Raw genomic sequence first — 26,042 nt, forward strand, 5'->3', positions numbered from 1 at the left:
TATCTGTACTTGTAGACTTTTAAGTTATTAGTGAAGATGGGGCTTAATCTTCTCAGTTTGTCATCAGGGAGGGGACCAGTCATTTGTCCCGTTTGTGGCATGGCAGAGTTACAGGGTAATTAAGGCCAGAAGGGACCTCGGGAGGCTGTTGAACACAGCTTCCTGCTCAAAGCAGAATGCATCTGTAATGTTTAGGCACCGTCTGGGTTGCAACACTGGCACTGGAGAATAGGGCTTACTTCAGCATACCCAGGTCATGACACGTGTTTTGTACTGGGGGCTGTGCTCTGCCGTCATATCAGCTTTATGATTTTTAGCACATCCTTACAACAAAAATCCCATTTTTGCTGATGACTTTCTTCAAACATCCACTTTAATTTCCTCCTAAAAAAATTTCTCATTTATGCACATTCTAAAGCTGATGTGTTGACAGTTTGGTCAAGTTTTCTCTGTTCAAAATTTCCTTGAATTGTCCTACAGATGGGCCTTAGACTTCTCAGTTTATTCCTCCTGCTCTCCATTAACTCTCTGAGTGTGCACAATCAAAAGATTTCTTTTCATTACCAGCAAAAAGGATAGCTTAAAGTAGAGAGAGGTTTCTGAATGCAGTTGTATTTTTCATTTTATTCATAGCCTCTGTCATCCTTCTGCCAAAAGCTCACCGTAATGTGCGTATCCAGAGGGGTTAAAGGAAAAGCAAATATTGATTGTCTCAAGCTAAAGTGAAGCAGTGAGACAGATGGAGCCACATCATGATATTTAAGCAGAAAGGTCAGGGAGTGAGCTGCAGAGTGGTTATATTCAACAGGGCATCGGTGCTTAAAGAACAGGGATTGCTGCTGCTGACAGATCTGTTAGAAACCTGTTTAGCTGCTATGAGCATGAATATATCCAAACAGAAGCATCTATTATCATTAGCATGATAACCCCAGATGAATTTATTTCTTGTTTGGTTGGGCTTCTTCTCGTCCTTACTCTTAATCCCCACAGACTTTGGATTCAGCCTAAACATCATTTGATTTTTATGGTTGGCTTCATTAGCTTTTAGTGCAGTTTCAGTGGGTTGGTTACTAAATCAAATCCGCTGTGATTGTGGTTGCATGTGCTTCACAGGCCTCTTGAATGCAGCAAATGACTCTGAGGCCCGTTTCTCCTTTATTTTATGCATTTTGGACCAACAAACCCTTTTAATTTCTACCTTCTTTGTGAAGTTAGTGCTGTTGTATCTGCACAGACTGTTTGAATTTAGCAGTACAGAAAGAAAGATGAAAACATTCTGCCTGGAGGAAAACCAATGTCAACTATTCCTGCTTGGCTGTCCTTGTTGTCAGGACATCTTCATATTGCATTGCTTAGACAGTTCCCAATGTGTGTCTCTGTTGGAGCTCTTATTTTATGACATATTTTGTTGTTTCCTATTTCCCTCCTCTTTTCCTCAGAGAACTGTAAAAATTTACCTTTTGAGGGTGTTTTGGGGGGTGTGGAGAGGTTCCTTAATGCATGCTATGATGGTTTCTTTTCACAAAGATCACCTGGAAGAGGAATCCCCTCATGAAGCATTTGCTGCCTTGTTGTCACACAACACATTTAGTATTTCCTGGATTAAACCCCCAGTGTTTGCTGGCTTCCCGCTTCCCTGCGACATTTACTATCTCAACAAGGGTGGAGAGTTAGCTGTGTTAACAGTGCTATGGATCTAACCTGCAACAGCCCAGAGCAGCGGCCGAAGTGAATGCTTATTGTTAAATAATGAAGTATTTTCCATTCCTTTGCACTGTGGCCCGTTGGTGAACGGGGCAAGAACCTTGCCGGCTCTAGTTACAGAGCTTGCTTAGGCCACCTCTGCTCCAGCAGCCCGTCACTAATCCACGTGTTCCTGTAGAAAAGACAACTGACTCACTGTGGGGAACTTGAAACACTTAAAAAAAACCACCCCAAAACCCCCCGAAAAAAACCCAAACCAACAACAATAAAAACAAAAAACAAACACCCCCCCCCCCAAAAAAAAAAAAAAAAACCAAACAAACAAAAAAAACGAAAACAAAAAAAACAAAGAAGGAAAAAGTCAAGAGTTATGTGGCATTTTCTCCTTGCACCAGAACGCTGCGGCAGTAGCGGCGTGAGGTGCTGGAGGCCCGGGCGCTCTCTCCCCTCTCGCTGCTGTGAGACTTTTCCTCACAGGTAACCGATGGCCGAACTTCCAGCTGCTCCTCAGTTGCCTCCGCTTTCCCAGCGGGGAAGATGGGGGATGAGGAGGCCCAGCCAGCGCTGTGCCCTGCTCCTGCCCCACCACAAGCTGCACACCCTGCCCAACCCCGGGGAGCCGGCCCATCCTCAGCGGCCACGGGCAGCTGTTGGCCACAGCCTCAGGGAAACCCCCTCTTCTCCCTTGTCGGTGTTTAGGGCCTGAAGTGGCAGAGGTGCCTCAGGTGCTGGGGCAGGCAGGGGGGGACCCCTGGGCTGAAGGGCCGCGGGGCTGGGGCAGGCAGGGCCTCCGGGGGCTGGGGTCCCTCAGCCAGGGGCTGCCCGGAGAGCCCAGCACATCTGTCAGCTCATCCTCTGCGCCCAGCAGAGAACAAAGAGGAAAACAACAGAAAAAATGCAAAATGCATTTAAAACTACTCTTTCATTTCCCTTTTCGCCAGAAGCAGAAGTACTTAAATAACAAGAGGACAAAAGCAGCTCTTGCAGAATTTCCAAGAATTGGGAAAAAGAAACAGTCCTGTGAGAAGGGCTGGTTTTAGGAGCCTTCCACCCCTGTCAGGCCAGACCCAGGCGTGCAGCCTGGGGAACCCCCACCGGAGCGCCCGGCGCTGCCTCCCCCCCAAAGCAAACACCAGCCTAGCGGCTGCAGGATTTTCACTCACGTCGATTTGTTTGGATACGTGTCCCCTATTCATTTTAAAATCAAAATCAAGCTTTCGGAAAGGTATGAGGCAATTTTTTTCCCCCCATCGGTATTTTTCTTCTGCAAATTGCTTGGCTAAAAGGCTCAGCAGAATAGAAAAATCAAAGGGGTAGAGATTAAAATCTAACAAAAAAAAAAAAACACAAAACCAACAAACCAGTAATAAGGAAGGCATTGCTAAAAGATGTTTCTGGGAAGTGTGGGTGACGGTAGATTAAATAAACATTTGTAGCCAGATGAAGCACCCAGCCGGTGTACAAATGTCCTGTCACTACCAATGGACTCTTATAACACCGGGGTTACTTTGGTGGTATTCCATACAAGGGGATCAAATTTTATTTTCCTCTATAAATACAATTTTGTGTAACTCAGAATGGAGGCGAGCTGCATGGATGTAATTAAGAGCAGAAACGCTTCCAGTGGTTCAGAGGCAGAGGCTGTTGCACGTGCAATGAGGTGCTTTTACACCGAGTACGGTGACTATTTAGTGCTTTATAGTGACTTTGAGACTGCTGGTGGCACTCTGTCACAGCCCGCGGTGGTGCTGGTGCTGAGGTGTGGATCTGCTGTCTGAGAGGTTGGGCTTGTTCCTAGATTGGAGGAGATGTATTGCTAGATATCATGTGCTGAGGTTTCATATTGCACGTATTAAGAAACAAGTATAAATAGTGAGAGGGCATGCGTAACAGAAATTGTGCACTCTATATACCTGGTTTCCCCATTATGTTAAGAATCTGTCCCTGTTGAACTACTTCTAGAAAAACCTACGTGCCTGTGAGAATTCAGAGCATCTGCCAGTTTCGCTGTGCAGCACCTCTAAGTATCCGCCCCGAAGTGGCTCAGTTTGCTTGCTTCCATCTCCGTGCACCCCATACGAGATCTGATTTTTAGCTAGTCCTTTCACCACCTCCTCGCCCATTCCACCACTTAACCACACTGGTGGGGAGCCATGTGGTCTTAGCTTAAAATAGCGGAAAGTTTGCTGAGCTGCTGACCAAATGTGACCATTAACAAGTTCTCTGACCTTCTGATGCTCTCCATCAGTCAAGCTGGCTGAAATCAAGTCTGGTAAAAAAGCAGATGTTGCACCTGTGCTAAATATTTCATTCCTCAGTTTGGCTAATTTCTACATAAACATTTAATTTTAATATGTATGTAAGCTTTTTCCTGCCGAGAGAAGTGTTCAGTGATGTGTTCAAATTAAATTCTGTTGCTTTTGGTTAGGACTGGGAAGGTGCTTAAAATTAAGTCCATTTTGAGAGCTTTGCTAACTTGATGCCCTTAATTTGTCTCCTTTTTTTGAGTCAAGCTTTATGATTTAAAAAAAATACGGTGAGGTTAATGTTGTGATATTCTTCTAGATGGGCAGCAGATCTGGGAAATGGAGGCAACAGTGGACAAAGATAAAAGCCAGCCTGTAAGTATGCAAAACATTGGATGTCCTCTCCTTGAGCTTCTCAGACAGCAAGTTGTATTCAAGGGGTAGTTTTCAAAGAGCGTCTCAAAAGTAGAAAGAGCAGCTATCTTACTGCTGTGATGAACAAATGTCAAATGCTTCAGCAGTAAATGTGTTGCAAAAAGAAACTATTCATTTAGCAGTAACCCACAGCAAATTGAATAACTGCTAGATTTTCTGTTCTTGCAGAAGACTATTGTATCAGCCCAGTCCTCTGCAGGATGCTGGCTGTCCTGACTTCCTTTTGCCTGTATGGAAGTCTTGGGTGCTCTGCAGGGCAGGATTTGTACTAAAGTGTTTAAAATGAGCATTGATCTTTCAAGGGAATGAGCCTCTTTGTTCACATTGCTTAATGGGACCTTACTGTAGTTGTTCAGTGCATTTAGGAGCTAGCACTTACATTGCCATGGGCCATGCCTGCCCTTGCGGAAGAGAACGGGGAATTGCTGTTAATTTCCATGGAAGCAGGATCCAGTTGTGTATAAGTAAAAGGCCTATAGAATAATCAAGTTTATTCCAACAAAAAGAGAGAATTCTGCAATACATACTCGTTTGCCAAGTACATTGTGATTGACAGGGCTGCTGCATTTATCACGGTTTTGTGTGTTTTATTTGTAGCCGAGACTTTTCTCTCCAAGTTCAAGACAACATCAAATGCAAGAGAGGCTAGAGTACACAGAAACCAGCTTCCTAGTACCAAAAATCTTCTGGTCTTTCACTGTCTGCCCTTTTTTTCCTTTCTTCTTCTCATACTCTTTTTTTTTTTTTTATAGGATAAACAGGAAGATTTCTCTTCCTTTATGCCTGGATGCGTAACATGGGAGATGCAAGCAAAAATCTCTGGTCAGCCTCAGTTACTAATTCTAAATTGTCACCTTTTGTTGTTTCAGAGCATGCTTTTTGTAGAAATACCGGAGTACCGTAACAAGCACATTCGCACAGCTGTGAAGGTGAATTTCTACGTCATCAATGGGAAAAGAAAAAGAAGCCAACCCCAGCATTTTACCTATCACCCAGGTAATTCTCAAGGACAGAGCAAGTTGTTGTCTAGTTCTCGTGAGCAAGATTTTATTTTCTGCTAAGTTGTTTTCTTGCTGTTATATGAGGATCTAAATTTTACTAATTTAATTCAGCTGAGTGCAGCTGAGCACTGAACAACTGTTTGGTTTAAAGGATGCATGTGATTTATGATGGGGAATTTCCATAAATTTAAGGGGACAGTTGTCTTGGTAACAGGCTGATGCTGCCCCATTCACTTGAGGGAAGTTTGCCAACAGCCAGCCTTAGTGGGAACAGACTCAGTCTGTGACATGATGTGACCCTGTGAAAACCATGAGCATTGCCTTCCCCAGCTGACATGTACGACAGTAAGATAACATCAGATCTGGGAAAGTAGCAAGGGCCTGGTATGGAGGAAGACATGCAATATATATTCTTCAGAATGAGGCTGGTTGAGAAAAATATGAATGCTTTTCTGATGTCCTCCCTCTTGGGAATTGGTGAGCCATGCCACAATAAATGCAATAGGATTACTAATGAGATTCCCAGAATTTCTCAGCTTTGTCTGGGAGAAAAATATTGTGAGAAAATCAGTGTATTGTGTTTGCAGAAACCAGAAGGCATAAACCAACAGTACCATATTTTATGCAAACTTCAAATGGTGTCTTAATTTGACTAGTTTCTAAGGACAGGCAAACGTTAACTCTGATTCTTATTTTGGTCTCCTCCAGCCTGAAAATTTCTGGTCCTCTACTTGAATTTATGAACCGTGTAGGGTATCACCAACGTGAACAGTTGTATACTTGCTAAATTGTTCTGCTGTGGAATAGTGTTAAATACAATGTTATCTCAATATGATCCCTAAAATAGACCACTTCAGTAAAGGAATCCTTACTCTTCCAGAAAACAACCCTGTTGCATGACCATTATATGGTTTTTTTTGGTATGATATTTCTGTACTGAGTTTTGAGGAAGATTTGAAAAAAAAAAATAAATCATTAGAAATATGAGAATTTGTCTGTAGAAGACCACCATTTATCCAGACCAAGATTTACACAACTCTTACTAAATTGTGGTCTTTTAAATGATGGTATCAGAAATGTTGTCAGCTCTCAGTGGTGAGGAAGTTATGTGCAGCAAAGGAACTAAAAAGAAAATTTAGAACAGTTCATCTCTGCCTTTGGTCACTAGTGAAGTGTTTAACAGAAAAATGAGGAGTTGTATGTGTCATAGGATTTCTATTTATTCAGTCTTCCTTTGCAATGGAAGTACTACATGAAGCACCTCTCTATGGCTTCTTCTTTTGCTTATGGTCCAGAATGACCCTTAAATGAATTAAAATATGAGCGAAAGTATTCAGTTTTACAGTTTTGAAAAATCTGTGGTTAAATAGTTCGTTAAAGATTTTCAAGAGCCCCTTAGTACAGAGTGCATTCAAGAGAGACTGCCATGATTGCATATATGTGATTTATTAAATTCCGTGCCTGCGAGATATGAGCTTGCACACGCAAATCTTGTAAATGGCTTAAATCTCTTATTACTTCAAGGAAAACCTCTCTGTTTCTTATCAGCTTGTTACGAATAATGTCCTTTGCATGCTTTATTCTAGTACCATCAATCAAAACAGAGCCCATTGATGACTATGATCCAGCCTTAATCTGCAATACAGTACACAGTGGTCTGGGAACAGTAACACAGCCTTACTATTCACAGCATACAATGGTCACCGAATCCCCTTCCTGTCTTGTGGCCACTATGGCTCCTTGCCAGCAGTTGCGCTCAGGCCTTTCTTCTCCTGATTCTCGATACCATCAGCAGAATCCAGCCGCTGTAATATACCAAAGAAGCAAGAGCCTTAGCCCGAGCCAACTGGGCTACCAGCAATCCAATTTGATGGCTACTCCAGTTGCTATTTCAGATGCCCATAGGTCAGTGCTGGTGCATGCTGGTTCTCCAGGCCAAACTTCTGCAGTGCTCCACCACTCTCCAGGCAACCAGCAGTCTTCTCCGGTGATTCACTATTCTCCAACCAATCAGCAACTGAGGTGTGGAAGTCACCAAGAGTTTCAGCACATCATGTGCTGTGAAAATTTTACGTCCAATGTTGCAAGATCCAGCCAGCCCCAGGTCGGTCAAGCACAAAGGTTAAGTCCAAGTTCATACCCTACAGTGATTCAGCAGCAGACAGCCTCCGGCCAGCGAGCAGCAAAAAATGGACCACCAGTTAGCGACCAGAAAGAAGTGTTACCAGCTGGAGTCACTATAAAACAGGAACAAAATCTGGACCAAGCGTATCTGGATGATGGTAAGCACTGCTCTTCTCTCCTATGGGCGGGTTTGTTGGAGGGAGGGGGGAAGTTTAGGACTTATAAATCCCACCTGTTCCTCAGTGCAAAACCAGCGTGGCCTCATTTTGATGGGTGTGGATATTTGCTGTTTGCTCATGCTGCATTTTGGTCTTTCATCAACTGCATTTTTGGTAAATGGCGAAGCACTTTGGCAACTGAGCAAAAACATAGTGTTCTGCAGAGACCCTCTGTCTTGCTTTGTGCCATGGCGTGCACTGTCAGGTTTCAAGCTGTTGCCATTTTGTTTCCATTTGCCAAAGGTTAGTTTGGAAAATGGAGAATCTGAAACAAAATGCACTTTTAAATTATTTTTTTATTATTCATATCAGGGCACAGTCCACTTTGTAAAATGCTTTTGTACATTTTGTACCAAAAAAAGCACCCATTGAACAGTCTATCAAGGCCTGTAATGAATGGGGTAGTGCTGCAGGCGAAACTATTGCAGATGTTCTAGATGAACAGTAGGACATTGATAAGTAAAACAATGATGTTTCTTTGTTGTGAGCCAGCAGATTTAGCCTTTAGAAATGAATACAAGTTAGCGTAAAGCTTTCTTTGAACATATCCTGCTTATTCTTAGGTAGGCAGCTATTGGCAATCTGGTTGATCGGTTCTTTTATTAAAGTATGTTCTTTGCAAGAGGAAATCAATGCAAAGTTAATAGTGCAGCTGGACGCTGCATTCAAACAGGCCAGTAGCAAACCCGACATTGATTTTAGTAAGAGCAGAGTGAGGTTGCTGGATATATTGCTGCAGATCTATGCATGAAGTACAGACGTGATTTTCACATATATTCACAGCTGCTGTCCTCTTAGTCTAGGCAATTGCATGCATGGTTTGATCTTGTGAATGTGCATTGTTATGTGCTTTGTAAGCACCCAGTAGTTTGGGTTTTTACTGTAGTTACTCACCTAGAGTTGTGAAATTGTGCTTGTGAAAGTTTACTTTCTTCATCTTGGGTACCGAGTGCTCTGTGGCTGTATCATGTACAGTCTTCATTGCTGTTTTCATGGGCAGAGTAGAGTTTGGATGGTTTTGTCTGTTAGTCTGTGTTTGAAATGTGGTTGATACAGCTTTGGTGCCATTTGGTGATAGTACAATCTGGAGAGTTTTTACCGGTCCCCTTGTCTGAAGAGGAATTTTGAATTGGGTTTTAGAAGTGAATTTGATTTAGGAGATTTGCTGGATCTGCAAGAAAATGACTAAGTAAAATCCACTGCCCATTCAGGGAGTGGGGCACGATAACATAGCAAGATAGTATTTCTAATAGCAAAATCGAACACTGTGTTTTAAGGTACTTTAAATATGAGGAGCTGAGAGATTCTTCCACGTTTCTAAAAATACTGGGTACAAACCTTGTAAAAGAATTAAAAAAGAAAGAATCTTGAAATAAAACCTATCAAACTTCAGAGCTGAGCCAAAGTCCACTTAAATGAATTCCCCAAATGGACTGCAAAATTAATTTCACTGGGTTTTGAATCAGGCCAGTAGCATCTAACTATGGTACAGCTCACAGGGGATGCACTCGACCTCTGTGCTAAGAGGAGCCATTAGGCAGAATAACAGCAAGTTAATAATGAAATTCCAGGCTTCTGCTTGGCTGACTGGATCATCTTGAATTGATTTCAAGTAGACATTATCAATTATGCCACCCAAGTCAGGCCAGGCAAGACTGGTCACATGCAGTCTCTTTACTGACCTCAGTGAGTTTACATTAGCTAGGAGTGTGACTTGGAGAATTGTGATTTACTTCAGCACTTTGCAAACAATTTTCATTCTGAAATGCTCAGGACTTGAATTGAAAAGCCACTTTGTTTGCTGCTGGGGAAAAGTGACTCAGAACATAACAAAAGCCATATTTTTCCTGACTAGAAAGTTTATTTTTGTGCTTTATAGTATTAAAAGAAAGCAAACCCAAAGGATTATGGAGGCTTTACTGTCAAATCCCTTTTATCCAGAAGGCTCTTCTGAGCTGAAGTGAGCTGTTAGGTCTTGCTGTGATTTTTCACGGCTAGATACAGAGATGATGGTTCCCCAGCCAGGCTTGGCATGAGTGCACTGCACTGCTGCTGGTACACAGACTCTTAGGCAATCACTGTTTCAGTGTCTCTCACTTCCCTTCGCTCTTCTTCCCTTCCCCCATCTTCCTCCTCCTTCTTCTTTGTTCTTCTTTCTCTGCATTTCTGCTGACAGTCCAGCTTTCATCCCTTCTATGGTTGTGACCCCCTCTTGTCAACTCTTGTCCTCTGCCTTCGTGGTTAATGCACAGCTTTGGTGTTCTGGACTTTGCTTCTATTCTGAGCTTTGCCACAAACTTCTTGAGTGACCTGGGACAAGCCCCACTCTGTCGGTTCCTCATTCCTGAAGCTGTTGCCTCTCAGAGTGGGTATGCTGTCCCAGTCTTTGAGCTCTCCTGGAAGGGACCAGAGAAGAACATCTCATAGCTAACAGAATTGCTCTTTCTGTGTACCCCTTCCAGCTTCCTGCTGCCACTGGTGGCAGGACCCTTCATTATTTTCTTATCTTCCCCACTGTAAAAGAAAGTATTTGTCCTTCTTCCTGAGGCCATGGTTTGTTCTTTGCTCAGAGCTTTCACTGCTCCACAGGGCACATAATACTGGTGACTTAGCACACTTAACCTGCTTACCTCCTACCTTGTAAAGATAGGAGCTGGTTCCACCTCCATAGGATTACAGTCAAATGTGTGACCGTAGCTTACAAAGCTGTAAGCTCTCGAGGTTGAATAGCACCAGCAGTGTAGCCAAAGCAGCATGGACCTTAAGGCAGGTGATGGCAAGTATTTACCTGTCTTCTTGGGTTGGTTTTGCCACGTGTGAGGACCTCCTTGTGCAGTAGATGCACAAAGGGTACCATCCATCTTGGCTACCTCAATGGTAACTGTTGCGTATCTGTGGCTCATGTCTGACTGTACTGCAGATACAGAGACATGCCATGTGCTTTCTTGGAAGGAGACGTTTGCCCTTATTCTCCTTTTGCTGATGCTACCTCAGAGCCAGAGGTGCCTAGCCCAGGCTGTGCAGCCCCCTTGCAACTTCTAAACTTTCCCCTCCCAGACAGAATTAGAGAATTTAGGGTTACTGGAAGGAAGGCTATAGCTATCAAGTCATAGAAGTTGGATTTGGAAATGCAGCCATTAGGGATACTGATGCAGTTTAGACAATGCCACACATATGTATATCTTTATATACATGTATATATTCCTCCATATACCTCCATATTTCCCTGTAAAAAAAAAAAAAAATCTATACCTTTTTGATATCAAATAGTGTAAAGATGAATGCCCAGAGGAAGGGACCATTCTTGAAAAAATGGCAGAGAAACCTTTGTTACACATCTCTGTCTCAGCGATTCATTACTGTTGGAAGTAATTTGGGAGTGAAGATAAGCCATGTTTGGGATCCTTCAGGATGCATCAGGTGACCAGGCTAATGCTGGCAAGCAGTGATAAGCTTCAAATGCAAGTGAAAGCCATAGGATGAGAGAATGCTTAGCATGTTTCAGCTGGTGCCTCGTCCTAATATTATTCATAACCAAAACCACCTGCAGTAGTAAAAGTTACACAACCAACCAGAGAAATATGTTGACAAACAGAGCTCAGTTCTTCCAGGACCTTCAGAGCAATCAGATTAGCTCTTTAAAGCACAAACCCAGTTAAAAACTTAGTTTTTGCAGCACCGTCCAAAATCCCTTGGTAGGGCAGGATGGAGAGAGAGGGTGACCTAGGGCTGGGGGCACTGGTCATGCCCTGGGCTGCCCACGCTCGTGCTGCAGAGCCAGAGGTTCCTGTGTAGCCTGGGGAAGCCACTGAGCTACCGTGTGCCGCAGTTCCCCATCTGGGACACAGAGATACAAGGCTCTTTCCATAGACAAATAATGGACATGTAGCTGTTGTCTTGGATGTTATCAACTTGCCTGCCTTAGATTTAGTTCTTCTTTTCGGTTAAGCGGTCATGTTGTGTGTTTTTTACTTCACAAACAAAAATGATTGTCATTATTCAAATAGTAACTCTCTAACCACATCTGACAGTCAGAACTGTCTGCTTGATACAGCAACTCTAAATTATTTTTGGTGCACCAGTAATCTTTAATGGGGAGGAGAAAAGGAAGGCAGATGCTTGTGTAGTGGTTTATCAGACTGCCGATCAGCAGAGAAGTTTTATAGTGAACTCATGTATTTCACAGAAAATTTCAGACACGGCAGATACTTCTTTAGAAAATGGATCTGCAGGGTGTGCAATGGGCTGCTTGTAAATCACCCAGCACTTTCAATCACCTTTGCTACAAACAGTGGGTTAATTTGTGCAGTTTTATTCCCCACCACAAGAACCATTGCCCTAACCATGGGTGTCAGCCGAGACCCTTCGTAGTGTGTTAGATCCCTAGATTTTCTTTCTGTGTTTTTCATTCAATAACAAGAAAATCCGCAGTCTGTCCTCACAGTGGCATGGAATGAAATTCAAATCCCTTCTTTCTTCTGTGTTCAAAAAGAAACTTTCTTTTCTGACCAGCATTTTTCTCCTTAGGCCGGTAGCTGTTAGGCACAAGCCCGAGCATGGTGTACCTCCAGGAAACCCTGGGTCTCCTGGGGACCCGAGAAGCAAAGCTACTGTGTCAGCCCTGAGTAAGCAGCAGTCAGGGACTGTGCTCTTTCCTGCCAGCTTTGGTCTCTCACCGCAGTGTGCAGCCCACTCTGCATCCATGCTGGTCCTGTGTGCTCCTCGGGGAGAGCAACGTGCGTGTGTGGGTGAAAGGAGAGGGTCAGTACAGCCAGGAGGAAAGGCGGGACGCAGAGGCCCCCCTTGCAGCCAGCATGGTCCTTAAGGTTTTGGCTCGGGTGCTGACACGTTGTGAGCATCTTGCTCACCCTCCCCAGCCCCTGCACGGTGTAGGGAGGAAGGGGTGGCCCAAAGCCAGCCCTGTCAGCTTGCTGCCAGCTGGGGATTTCCCTGTGCTGGGGGAACCTCAGCTGCACGGTGAAGGCAGTTTTAAGCCCTCCATGCATTAGAGCAGTGCAGCTGCACTACCAGGGGCCAGGGGTCCAGCTAGCTGCCTGCCTGGCTGTAGAGAAGCTGCCTTTCACTCTTAACATTGTATTGATTTCATCCCCAGAGAGCACAGAAGATGGTGGCTTTAGGAGCATGTTTTAGCTTGGTTTGTAATTATTTTCATCATGTGTCCACGCACACAGTAAAATAGCAATACAGGGCAGAGGGGAAATATTCCTGCTTCCTGGCATTTTAGACAGGAGTGAATTTGAATGTTGCAAATGGGCTGTGGTTCAGTTAGAGCAACAATTTGCATCAAAAAAACCCATGCTCTGTTTTTAATTAGAACTACTTTTCATAGAAGGTGTGGTCATTTCTGCTCAGGCAGAGTTTGACTAAGAGTGAAGCATGTACATTCTCCAAAACATTGCACTCAAACACTAGCAAATCTATGTATTCATCAGACTAATTCTTGAAGCCCTGACTCATATTATTCCGAATTTTCTGTTCTCTGTTGAGACCTTACAGTGCTCCGTGGGTACACTACATGCTTTATTTTTGGATCACTGCTGTTGTGGGTTTGTGTTGCATTAGGATATAAGTGCCCCAGCTGTAGGGCAGAGTCTTGCTTTTCTAGAGGCAATATGAAAAGAGAACAGAAAGGTGGTTCTGCTCCCAAAACCCTGTGGTCTGTTGGCAGGAATTAGATTGGTATATCAGGAGGAAAGTCTCCTGGGTTGTGTCTGAGCTTGGTCTTTCAGCCAACTATTTAACTTCCCTGTACCTCAGTTCACCCTTGTTAGACAATATCTTGCTATCCTTCCCTCTAGAACAGTTAAGCATTTAATTCATTCATGGTACTAAAACTCACATGGATTCTCAGAAAAAAATGCTGCAAACCTGAATAAGAACTAAGTATTTGTATTGTTATGGCAGGCTGGCATCTTTTCTTCACCTCTAGAGACAACTTGCCATTCAAAAATTCAGACAAATTCAGCCCCTTTTCAAGACTGCTCTTTCCCCAGCAGTCTTTCTGAGTGTTCTGCTGCCTAAATACATGCAAAACAAAACAAAGAAAAAGAAAAACTCATACATCCAAAATCAGCAGTGGAGGAAGGAAGAAAATGAATCAAGTGATTAAAACCATAGATCCACTGGCACCTCTTTGTTCTCGAGCTCAGGAATCTTTAATTGGTGCAGTAAGTGCCCACAGGCAAGTTGTGTTACAAAGCATTTCCTGTTCAAAAGAACATGCAGACTCCATTAGGAGACCATGGGCACGGCCGCCAAGAACTGACACTGCAGGATGGGTACGTGAACCGTCTCTTGGTGGCTCAATGGGCAGGGTCCCACAACAGACTGATGCACCACGAAATAAACTCCAATTCTAGCTATTTGCTGGTGGAAAGCATGCCACCGTTTGAAGGCTAAACCAGCGGAGTGTTATCAGCAGAAGGCGCTCCGTTTTCAGAAGGCATCAAGCAATTTTCAGATAGTTTTGAAATGCTGGCGAAGAGTTACTTGAAAAAAAGAACTTGTTCATGCAGTTGGGAATTGAAAGCTTCTAAACCACAATAAAGTCCTTTCCCAGACTTGCTGTCCATTTACTCCACGCTCATGGCATTCCTTAGATGGTCTGAATCACAGACAGCAGACAGCTCTTATAAAGACGACCATAGACACCCATCTGTTGGAAGACATCTGCCAAAATAGACCATACATTTACTTTTATTCCTTCAACCAACTTTCAGTTTAAAGGGATAACAACAATAACATTTTTTAGTCCAGTGACACTATTCATCCATGCAGAAAAACTATAATGAATTAAAATAATTGCACTGCAGAAAGAAGCAGACAAGCTTTTCCCCAACTCTTACAGGTGGGTGGAGAAGGGCACAGAGCTTTTAAGTGACGTGCACCACCTGATGCAAAAAGTCACTGGTAAAACTGTAACTTGCCTAGGGAATCCCAGGCTGCCAGGTCCCCCCAGCTGCATGTTCGCTAACATGTTGCACTAGAGGGAGGGATTATCAGAGCTACTCTCTCCTTTTTCTGTCTTTCCACTGGACTCACTCCTTTCATACTGTATGTATCAATGAATACTACTTGCTTTCTAGAAGTGAATGATTGATTGTTGGCTAGTAATACTCCACCTGTCACTGACAACAGGTGTGTCTATTAGAAACACTCTCACTTCTTAGGGCAAAGTCTGGAGATGGAGCAAAGCTGTCATAAGAGCAAGCCCAGGATGTAAGGAAGCTGAAGGTGGTCTTCCTGCCAGCTAGGGGTGATGCTGGGTGTTTTGCACAGAAATTCTTTCAGTTCAGTCAAAATAATTGTTTTGACATTTTTAAAAAGTGGGGCCTTGGAGATGAGAAGCAAGAAATGTGCGGGTTGGAAATGGCTTATAACAAAACTGTGCAAAGCAGAAAAGGGGGTTAACTCCTGGAGCCAAATTCCCCATTTTGCATTGAACCAGAGAAGCCTTCTCTGGAAACCTTTAACAAGGCTTGTTTTACACTTAGGCAGCTTACCACATAACTGTGCTGGTTAAGGTGGTTGATTTTTTTGTTTTATTTTGCTAACACACCTATTATGGTAAAAGCCCTTGTATAGACACAGCTCTGTTGGTATAAAAACACTGGAATCAGCACAGCTTATGCCAAGTCAGGGAACCACCACCAGCTGTTTCACTGAAAAGCTTTTGTACTGGGATGACACTGCACTGGAAGAAGGGTTTCCACCAGCAATGCCAGTGCTGCTAAGCTGGCTAAACTTGTAGGGGTAGCTACAGTTGATGTAATATAAGGGATTTTCACATGGGCAATAATTGCATGAGCTCAGCCTGCTTGCTTTGTTATGTTGACCACCTCAAAATGAATCCTAGCGTTAGCAACTTCCAGCAGAGGTGATGCAATGGGCTGGATTCATTTATTAGAAAGATGCTTTGGTGGGAGTAGTTGTACCCTCCCTTAAAACTATATAGGGAACCTGCAGCTACGTTATTATTTGTCCTCCTGTTATCTCTGCTTTAAAATTAGCACAGTGTAATTGAAGAAGTATAACCAGTGAACTGATTTACATCCCCATGGCAGCTCAAAGCTTTTGGCAATTCTTTGCAATTTCATTGTGAGTCTTGGAATATTTATAGCGATGTAAAAGTCCCTGTGCAGGTGACTGCAGCAAAATACCAGAGTTATTTTTTTCTTAGTGATATTTTTGAGTCCGATCAAAGAAAAACGAAAACATTCAAAATATGAACCTTGGTGTTTTGGTCTTTCAAAATCCAGGCAGACAAAAATGATGCAACTTTGGGGGCGGGGGTTAGTTGCATGATTTAAAAACCAATCTCATGATTATTAGAGGCCTGACTCATGAACGCTGAATGCCTGGCTTTGGCATTGGTGCTCTTCACAGTTTCATTTGTTATGAACCGTGTTAATGTTAAGAATGTGCAAAGGTGAGAAAAGGGTAGGGGTCTTTTCTCCCTTTCAAGCTCAATATAATACATGGGAGCATTCATCTGCTCCTGTGATGGCTAGCGAAAAGGCAGCTTGAGCTATTTTTGAACTGCACTTCTGAAATCTTGCAAGCAGCTGCGAAGAGCCCTGCTGCTTTGAAAAGTTTGGACAACATCTGCACATTTCTTTAACTATTGTGAAATAAAATGCCTGGCAAGAATAACCATCTTAAAGATATATAGTCTCTTTATGGTGCAAACTGAAAGCCATTTATAAAGGCTTCTACTACAGAAAAATAGCTGGATTCTCAGCATTATTCACATAAGCAGAACTTTACCAGTTAAGGTCACATCCTGCCAGGCAGCATGGATAGTTAGTTGATGGGGGACTTTTGTCTGTATAGATTTTTTCTCTCACAAGAATGAAGACCTATAGGTGATGAATTTAAAATCCATTTTTCTTCCACCTGCTTTTCATATGGCATTTCTTACAAAAATTTAATTATTATAATTTGTAGATCACTGGCCAATTTTAAATAAAAAAAAATAAGGCTGAATCATCTGTACTTCCCATCAAAGTTAGTTTTCTTACGAGAACTCTAAGTAGTGAGAGCTGCTTTTCTGCCCAGCAGAAGATGGTATGGCCTGATATTCCCTGATCATTTTATAGTGCTGCTTACTCACCAGTTCCAAGAGACTTCTGTGCTCTAATTTGGATGCAGTATGTTTTTAGAGGAATTTTAAAAGCAGACTGGACCAATGGACAAGAAGACAATCTTGCATTAGCTACAAGAGGTACTAGATGACCTGATCAGTCATTCCTACTTCTCTGGTTTGAAAAATAAGCAGCACATCTGTAGTCGTGCCAGCAGGAGAGTCAGAGATGAGGGAAGAAGAGAAAATACTTGAAGACCATAAAACTCCTTTCCCAGCTTATTAGCTCTTAATTTGAATTTTCAACCAGCTGCTGGCCTTCACACTCCTTTTCATTCTGTAATATAACTTCTGTGTTTACCAAGAAAAAAACAGAGGAAGGTAAGAGCCAACCTAAAATGTATAAACAATGCAGTTGTGTCTGAATCATCGGTCCAAGTACCCCCCCCCCCCCATGCTTCAGTTTTGCAAGCACAGAAATCTGGGCATACATCCAGCTGTGGGCATACATCCAGCTGTGAATTTCACAGATGGATCCTCTCTCTAAAAGTGGTCTGCACAAAACCCCTAAATCCAAGTACTCCCAGCTTTGAAAATACTCATATCCTCCAGTTTAGGTGTGCATCTACTAGAAATGCTAGTGTCTGGCAATTAAATCTCTCATCTCTGTATAGTTGCATGACTAATGGTCTGATAACAATTACTTTGAAAACTTGGTCTTGAGTTAGATTTAACCAGTGTTAGGTATAAGAGTTAAATCTTCAGCTACTGTTAACTAGAGTAAAACCACTGAGGATCAGAGGGCTTCAAGAATGATGCCTATGTGACTCAGCAGGGTAACACTAATTCACTCAGTGAGAAACTGGTCTAATACTCTCCATCTTCCTGCAGGTTCTCCTAATCCACACAGTTCCCATTTTAATCAAGACATGTCTTCTTATGGGTTTTTAATTTGGAAACTTTACACTCCAAAACATAGGCTAAACTCTGCTCTCAGCTGAACATGATTTCTTTACGGTGAAATCGTAGTTCAGCTAGATGTACTGAGAAAAGTATTATTGACTTCTGCCTGTGGATGTTGAAGTGAGTGATAAGTTTGCATCTGAAGGAGAATTTTTCCACATGGATAATTGTCAGGTGTGGAAGCGAAGGTCAAAGTGGACTGTCCCTTGCTTCCACCCAGCTGTGTGCATTTGGGCATGCTGTGACTTGTGGTGGGGGGATGCTGGCGGTGCAGCGGGTCTGTCCCAAAACTGTTTGTGCACCAAAGAAATGTGCACTGCATGACCAGAAAACTCTGAGGTCCTGCAGAAACAGTCAGATGACATCACAGCAAAGTGACAGCACAGTTTAGCCCTTTTTCAGTGCTTACGTGTTACTCTGCCTTTTTGCAAGGACTCTGAACCTTCACTTTTAACATGCAAAGAATAATTTGGGCCAGGGCAAAAGCAGCAGTAAATTAGAGGAGTGTGAGTTTGCAATCATTCCCTCTGATCATCTCTGCCAGGAGAGTCTAGTCAAAGATTCCCAAATTGTGGTGTGGTTTCATTTGGTTTCTTAATGATGAATGACTTCATCATCCGTGAATGAGTAGAGTCAAATGTAGGACAAATAGTGAGACACATGAATGACTCTTATGACATTTGCAATGTCTCAATGGGTGCTGGTTTATTTAGGTGGTTTCTAAGTTTCTTTGGAAAGAGTGAGAATGACTAAATGAAGGGGGAGCCACTTTAGAAGTATGGGAGTCAATGGTGAAAGTATTGTGACAGTTAAACCTCCCTGGGTTAAGTATCTGTCATTATGAGCAACACAGCGTCAGTTATTTTGCAAGAGCCCAGCTCCAGGAGACTCCATAGCCACAAGGCCAGAGGAAGCTGCATGATGCATCAGATGTTGCATTCCCTTTATGGTCAAATACCTCCCCGGTGCTCATGCTGGGTCTTCATCAGCCACTTTTGGGTTTCTGATTCTTATCGGGAGGCAGCAAGGCTGTTCTCTGAAAGTGTCTGTGAAGGTCCTAACATTGAAAGCCACCTGCCCTCAGACACTCTGTGTGGTGGGGTGCATCCAGCTTGCCTGCAGGCAGTGCCTCCAGCCGCTGCTTCCCAGGGAAAAGGGCACTGGTTTACCTGTGCTTTAATCATGTTTCACAGGTCTGCCAAAGCTCCTTAAAAATAAGGCACGACATTTCTATAGATAGATGGTCACCAGCCTAGGAGTCCGTCGTTAGGACCTGGGGAAGTGCCCCAGTTCAACTCACCTGATAGGAAGCAACTATAATTTTGTGCAAATCAATGTTTGCAAAGGTTGGAAATAGTTTGCAAACACTGCCCATTCTAGGCATTGGCCAGGTCCAGTGAGCAAACTGGCTTGGTTTAAACCAGAACGGAAGCAAAATGGAGTAGCTGTATTTTTTAATTGCATTGTGTTGTATCGGTCTTTTTTCCTTACAATTACATTTATTTTTTTCTTGTCTGGGTTCTCTCTCACACATGTTTATTTGCTTTGAGTGGCGTGCAGTCTTATTCCTTGGAAAGCATCCCAAGATACTGATTTTCAGCAAGCAAACTCTAGGGTGGATTTTCAGCTAGGTATGCTGGGTCACGTGAGAGTTCTTCTCCTGAGCTTATCCTGCAACTTGTATGTCTTCAAATAACTTATACTGTGTTTTCAGATATGTTCCCTTTTTTTAAAAAAAAATTGATTTTAATACAAATAATCTTCAGTATATATTTTATAGGCAATACTTTAAAAAGCACACAAACCTATTGTTAGGTCTGTTTTAGAAATTAATATTGTTGGACCTTTGTTTTCTATTTGATTACATTTCATAGCTCTTTGCATCCTCAAAAATAGTGGAAGTTCTAGATCAAGATTAAGCCTTTCCAAACATTCAGGCTGCTCTGATAATGGTCTTTGTTTAGATATAGCATTAAATGCTCCTCCAACTTCTCCTGTCATGCAGAAAAGCATCTCTGCTTTTCAGAAACCATTGCTGAGTGTGAGTGTCTCTGTGGAAAGGCTGGAAGAAACCGCCTCCTGTGTGTGACATTCCAGTGCAGCTCTTGCTCTCGGGGAGCATGTCCTGGCCATGCAAATAATGTAGTCCTTAATCACAGTTAGGCTGTAACATTTACTAGCATTTCGGCAGATTGTGGTCAATATAACAAGACATTCATTTCCTCCCATGTATGCAACAAGAGATGCACACAGTCAATGGCTGGTTTATTACAGGAAGCTGGTGTTGCCACACGCAGGCACGCTGTGCTGAGGCTAGCTCAGCTTGGGAGGATCAGAGCCTGAGGAACAAGAGTGATTAGCCAAGGGCAGCCTCTCCCCCAGCCTCTGCAGCAAAGGTAACCTGCGTTGTGCCGCATGGACCAAAACCTACCGAGGCTTTTTCTTCTCAAGATGTACGCTGCATTCAACTGACAGGCAGATGCACTAGTTATCTGGGGAGTCCCTGTCTGTGGCACCTAGACAAAAATGCTTTGGCAGACAAATAAGTGAGGAAATTAATTTTCTTGTCTTTAGAAAACAGTGCACACCATCACGCCTGGATAGATCGAATTTGTTATGATAGCAAAACAAGTTCTATGGAAACCATTGTGAACCCTGGAGAGAGGCTGCCCAGGAGAGTTGGGGAAAGCCGCTTTTGTTTGTTGTGCTTGGCATCGGTTTTCTCTGGATGAAGATGCTTTAATTTTGTGGGGAGACCCAAGAGAGCATTCCTCTTTTTCCATACCAAAAAGCCTTCCAAGCTGGCATAAACGTCCCCTCTTTCCAGCTGCTCCTTTCCAAACACACAGTGCCTCCTAAAGATAGTCTTTACAGTGGCTGGGGCTGGTGGAAAACATGAAGCCTGCATGGATTAGCACAGGAATTCATTTGGGCTGACGAATTGGGTTTCCCTCTATAAACAGCACTAGTGTTTTCATCTTCTGGACAGCACAGCAAACTTCACGTCCTCTTGCTCCTCGCCCCGTCTCTCTCGCACTGTGAAGTGCCTGCATCCAGGCCAGCTGTGGTAAAAGACACACTAAGGCCTGCTTATGGGGGATGGAAAACGGCGTGTGTTCAATGAAGCATTTTCAACTATCTCCCTTCTCAGACGGGTTTTTTCCAACCCTTAAAAGAGGTGGCAGAGTTATTTTGGGTTTTTTTCAGTTTATTTTTCTTTCCAGGTAAAAGGGAAATTAAAGTGATCCCTTCTCCACTGGTTTAGTGACCTTACAAGCAGCCCACACTGTATATTTTTTCTGCTTTGTTTAACTTCAGCTGCAATGTGCTTATCGTCTGCAGGAGTTAGGGTTTCTCTAAAGATTTTATCTACCCCTTTTCCCAGGGCTTTGGGCACGTAGAGGCTGTGTTGCAGGAGTATGGCCCTGCACTGCATCACTGCCTCCTGCATCCTGCCCCTGCCAAGGAAGCACCCCTCAGCATGGCACTGAACACCTCTGCTGCAACAAATACACTTTTGTATTGCATATACTTTCTTTTATAGCTTATTTGGTAAATATAATCATCAGGGGTTATTAATTCACCCAACATTGTTTCCATCATTGTTTGGGATGGGAAAGACATGTAAAGGCCAATTACGTGATCAGGCTACATTTAGTGGTGGTTTGTATTTACCTGACTATTCAGTAATGGATGAGTTTGTCCGTGTCACTGAGTAACTGAGCATGGAATTAGTTGTGTGGATAAAAATGGGGGACTTGGGATTCAGCTGACAAATGGAAGGATTGTTAAAGTAATAAAGCCCTGTCCATTAACTTTACTTGATCATCATGTTTTCACATGTATAACCCACACCCCATTAAAAGTTTTTTCCTTGGAAACAAGTCTCAGCAAGCCCTCACCTCCTCATAACATGCTGTAGTCTCCTCTGCCATTTCAAGGCACTCTGGTTCCAGCTGTTCTCCACCTCTAGCAGGAGTGTCTGCTCTGGGATGGGGGAAAGAAGAGGGGATTATTGTGACCTCGAGAGAGAGCAACTGGCTGAAATGGCAGGGGTAAAGGCATTACCCTCATTCATGTATAACCTGCCTTGTTGCTGAATCACAGTCTTTTTATAGATAATATAGATTATACTCATGGCAATACGGGATTTTAAAGAACAAACTCTGCAAAAAAGCAAAAAACCTAAAAGTGGATAGCAATGCCAAAGTGTTTTGGAAGTTTATTGATTTACGGTGTATTTATTATGCTGCAGTTCACAGTGTAAGCATTGCCATACTTTCAGAAGTTGGGGTCAGGATGCTGTTGGCTGCAGCTGAAATATTTTCTCTGCCACATCATTTGATGTAGGTACTTATTTGTGCAGTTCCTGATCACCACATTCTCATCTGGTGTGGCTGCGATGGAGTTAAGCCCTGTTCCTATTAGAGTGACGAGGAGGCTGCCCAAGGGGAGCCCCAGGGTGCTCCCAGGAGAGGAGGTGCTGGCCGGGACACGGGCTTTCATGTATAGTTGCTTTAAGCAGGCTCACTGGCTGCCAAGGGTTTTGCAGCTGGAGCATCAGCCACACTAAACCACATGAGGAAAACAAAACCCAGCAGATTTCCAAAATACTAACAGCTGGATGCAGATGACATTTCTGAATCAAGAAAAAAAACACCAGAAGGCCAAACCAAAGCAGCCGCTCTCATGTTGCTCTCTAGCCTCCTTCCGATGCTGCCCCTACGCAGCAGCAGGGCCAGGCTGAGTGCCTCGGACAAGTGGGTGAAGGAGAAATGCAGCTGGGGGGGATGTTTCTGGGGTACCTAGCACAGGTGATGAGAAGGGGGAGAGTGCCAGCTGGAGATGGTCACCCTCATGAACCATAAAAAATGCCTTTGTCTCTGCAGCCAAAAGGCTGCAGCAGTCCTGATCATCCTTCAGATTTCAGCCAGGGTCAGCAGTGACCAAACCTTCTCTGGAGACTCTGCTGACTGTTGCTATTAACAGTGGTGATTTCCAGCCCAAATATAAACTGAGCTGTTATTTTTGGTGTTGATTACAGTCATGTCAAGGGGACCCCCCGAGAGGAAAGCCCCGTTGTGTGACCTGTGGCTCAGTCAGGGCAGAGCTTGCTCCCACCCCACCCTCCATGCCGACAGGCTCGGCAGGGATGTTGGCTGTGGCTTTGGCTGTGAGACGTAACTGATCTCTGCTTGACAGGGATCTCCCAAGGTCATTGGTTGCTGTCAGCTCAAAATGGGGGAGTTTGTTTTTAGGTTGCTTGATGTGGCTCTTTTGTAGTACCTAGAATACTCCCTTCCCTTTACCAGGAACTTGCCTTTTTCACTGTTGCTGGGCTCAGTGATGCCATGGCCAGCAGGTAATTCCAGCGTGGTTCGAAGTGTTGCACCTGCACTCACTGCCAGGCTGTCCTGCAGTGCTGAGGAACGCTGTGAGAGCTGGAGCTGACTGGGACAGGCTCTGCAGCACATGCTGCAGCCCACAGCCAGGTCTCCAATCCTCACAAGCTACAGGACAGTGCAGGTTACAATGGACTGTCCTGTTGCTGTCTCCCCACCATGGCTGCTCTACTGTTCTTCCTCTCCATGTTGAGCCTGTGGCAAAGCACAGGAGCTGGTGGTAGTCAGCCATCAGAGCTGTTCCCATGTCCTAGAGAAGAGATTACAGTAGCACTGTGCAGTGTCGCTCCATGATGGTGATGATGGTGAAAATCACATCATGGTGCTGCAAAGACACACTGTGAGCCTTCCTCATGCTGCTGCTGCAAGGAGCATGCAAGGCATCAGAATTGCCTCCCCAGTCAGCCCTTAGTAATACAAAAACTTCCCATTCTTTTCTTGGCATCCTAAAGGACACACCTCAGTTCCTGTTGCAGGACATCCTCTGTTGGTGTTCCCCAACACCTGTTCCATCCTGTCTATCAGGGCAATGGTCTAAGCCAGATTCTGAGAGGTGATGCGTGCTTGTCTCTTTGTGTATTTGACTTTTTTAAAAAGTGGCTAGATGCTTAATCCACAGTGATTTAGTTGAGAGTTAGCTACCAAAATACCTTTAAAAATCTGGCCTTTTGGAAGATATCTGGTGGCTTCATACAGTTTCATTATGCTGTGTGTGTTAGCTGGGGCATTTCATTCGTGTTGGCAGTTGCTCTCCTTCCAAGACTGTTCAGAAAGAGGTATGGTGATCTTGGCCTTCAACTTTGCTACTGCTGTGTCTTCCAGCTGTCTGTGGCTAGTTCCCCAACTGCAGGACAAACAGTGTTCCCATTCAATCCGCGTTCCTAGCCGAGGGGACGGCCTGCCAATTGCTTCCGAGTGTGTTCTGTAGTCAGATGAGATCATATCAAACGTAAGCAAATTTTATCTTTATTTTAGGCAAGAGGCTGTTTTATCATGATGTGGTTCCAAAGCCTTCGTTGTTTGGTTGGAATTCACCCAGGAAGTGTAGCGGTGGATGGTTAAATGCAAACTAATAGGTTCAAGATGAGCTACAATTGCAGAGCTCGTGAGCTGGCTGTGCAAACCCGTGTTTAAAGAAGAACGTTGTCATACAGCTGATGAGAACTTGGGAGTGATTAGGAGGGTCTTGCTAGGTACTTGCAGCATTTTGTAGCATGCCTCTGAGACACTCCAAGGAGCATAGTATTTTGCCTCCTGCCTGGGTTGCGTGGGGATACACACAGCTCTCAGACCTCACAGTTGAAAAAATTTGGGATGGCTCATCATTAAATCCAGGGAAGGATTCCCTGGGGCAGTCTCTTTGGGTGGTTGTTCCTACATCTTGATCTGGAACTGGGATGGGAAGTCTGGAAATAATTGAGGACTAATTTCTGAACAAATGTAGGTTATTGCTGTTGTGGTGAGGTTGGGAATTGCCCAACCTCAATAGCACCGGCTGCACTTCAGCTCAAGATAGTCACCTCAGCAGCTATTGGACATTGAAGAGCTCAGTTCTATTTCTGGTAATTTATATCCCCCCCCACCCCCCATTTCTTTTCTCTTTTAATACTGAGAACAAAAGTTTTCTCGTTTGTGCCATTGACTCAGATTGAAAGTTTGAAGTCTTTGGATGATGCATATACCTTTTTCTTATTCTCTTAAACTATTTACTGTCAGGCATTCCTGACCATCTTGAAGTGAGATGCAGTCAGTTACAATATCTGCTCCCCATGGTCTTTTACACTCCTTTTTCTAGTTATAGGTGTCTCTGGTAATTAGCTCGCTCTCTCAGTTCATAACGGTCTCCAATTTATACATATACTCTGTAGTATTATGTAGTATTTTTATTATTACATTATTTTATGTTAGAAACCCCTGCAAGGATGAGAACTCCATTGTGGCAGATGCTGTCTTGACTCCAAAGGAAAAAAAGCAGTTTCTGCCTCAAAGGACTTAATGAGTCAAAGTACAAAATAAAAGCAAACAGATGGATGTGGGCAGACGCGCAGTATCTTGTATGTGGCACCTCCTCGACATTGTTACATGTGCATTGTAACACTCTGTCAATAACCACTTAAATATTTAATGGTCTGGAGTCTTTCCAGCTAACCTGAACTGTAGCCCCAGATTTAGGCGCTCAGCTGTCCTGGACTCCCATTGCCAAGACGGGCAGAGCACTCCAGCGGTGCCTGTCGCTTTCTGTCACCTGCAGAGGCCGTTTCTGATACAAGGGCTCCTAAAACAGCCCTCGCCATTCAGTGCCTAACTCAACGCAGGGAAGAATCTGGCCCCAAACATTCATTTGCTGAAGGATGCGGAGTCATGATAGAAAAATAATCACCGCACGAAAGTGATTTCATGTGTTCCCCTGCTCAGTGGTTTTTTGCTATGAACAGTGTGCCTACTGCCTGTAGCCCTCTGTAAAATGAAGCACATAAGAAACATATGCCGCCTTTGCGCCCACTGTTCTGAAGTTGTTTGTGAAAGCAGAGTAATTGCAAGCAGAAGGTTATTTGCATGCCTGTTGCAGAGCAGAGCTTGGTTTGTCTGGCAGAATTCTTCGTAGGCCACTTGTGCATCTTCCCTGTTACCCTGGGACAGTGATTTTCTGCTGGCTCCTTTCTCCTGCGAACCAGGCTCAAAATTCAGTTCAGACATGTTTGGAGGGAAACCTGGTTTGCCAGAGAGGCCTGGGTTCTGCAAGAATCCACAAGCCCTTCAGCGGGGACGCTTACGAAGTTAAGACACAGCAGAAGATAAGATGCCAGAGAATTAGAGTCAGTAAATAGTTTTGTGGATTAATAGAC

The 26,042-nt window shown here is 43.7% G+C and overlaps 1 protein-coding gene across 1 annotated transcript in view; it reads left to right on the forward strand.

Annotated features, from left to right (window-relative positions):
• Positions 1–26,042, forward strand: part of NFATC2 (nuclear factor of activated T cells 2) — a 93,168-nt gene that overhangs the window by 51,575 nt on the left and 15,551 nt on the right. The window contains exons 7-9 of the mRNA XM_040609229.1: positions 4,270–4,325; positions 5,255–5,381; positions 6,973–7,668. Of these exons, the coding sequence (XP_040465163.1) occupies positions 4,270–4,325; positions 5,255–5,381; positions 6,973–7,668 (879 nt within the window). The remainder of the gene's footprint in view (positions 1–4,269; positions 4,326–5,254; positions 5,382–6,972; positions 7,669–26,042) is intronic.

Source organism: Falco naumanni, chromosome 10, assembly GCF_017639655.2.
Source record: "Falco naumanni isolate bFalNau1 chromosome 10, bFalNau1.pat, whole genome shotgun sequence".
NCBI classification, from domain to species: domain Eukaryota; kingdom Metazoa; phylum Chordata; class Aves; order Falconiformes; family Falconidae; genus Falco; species Falco naumanni.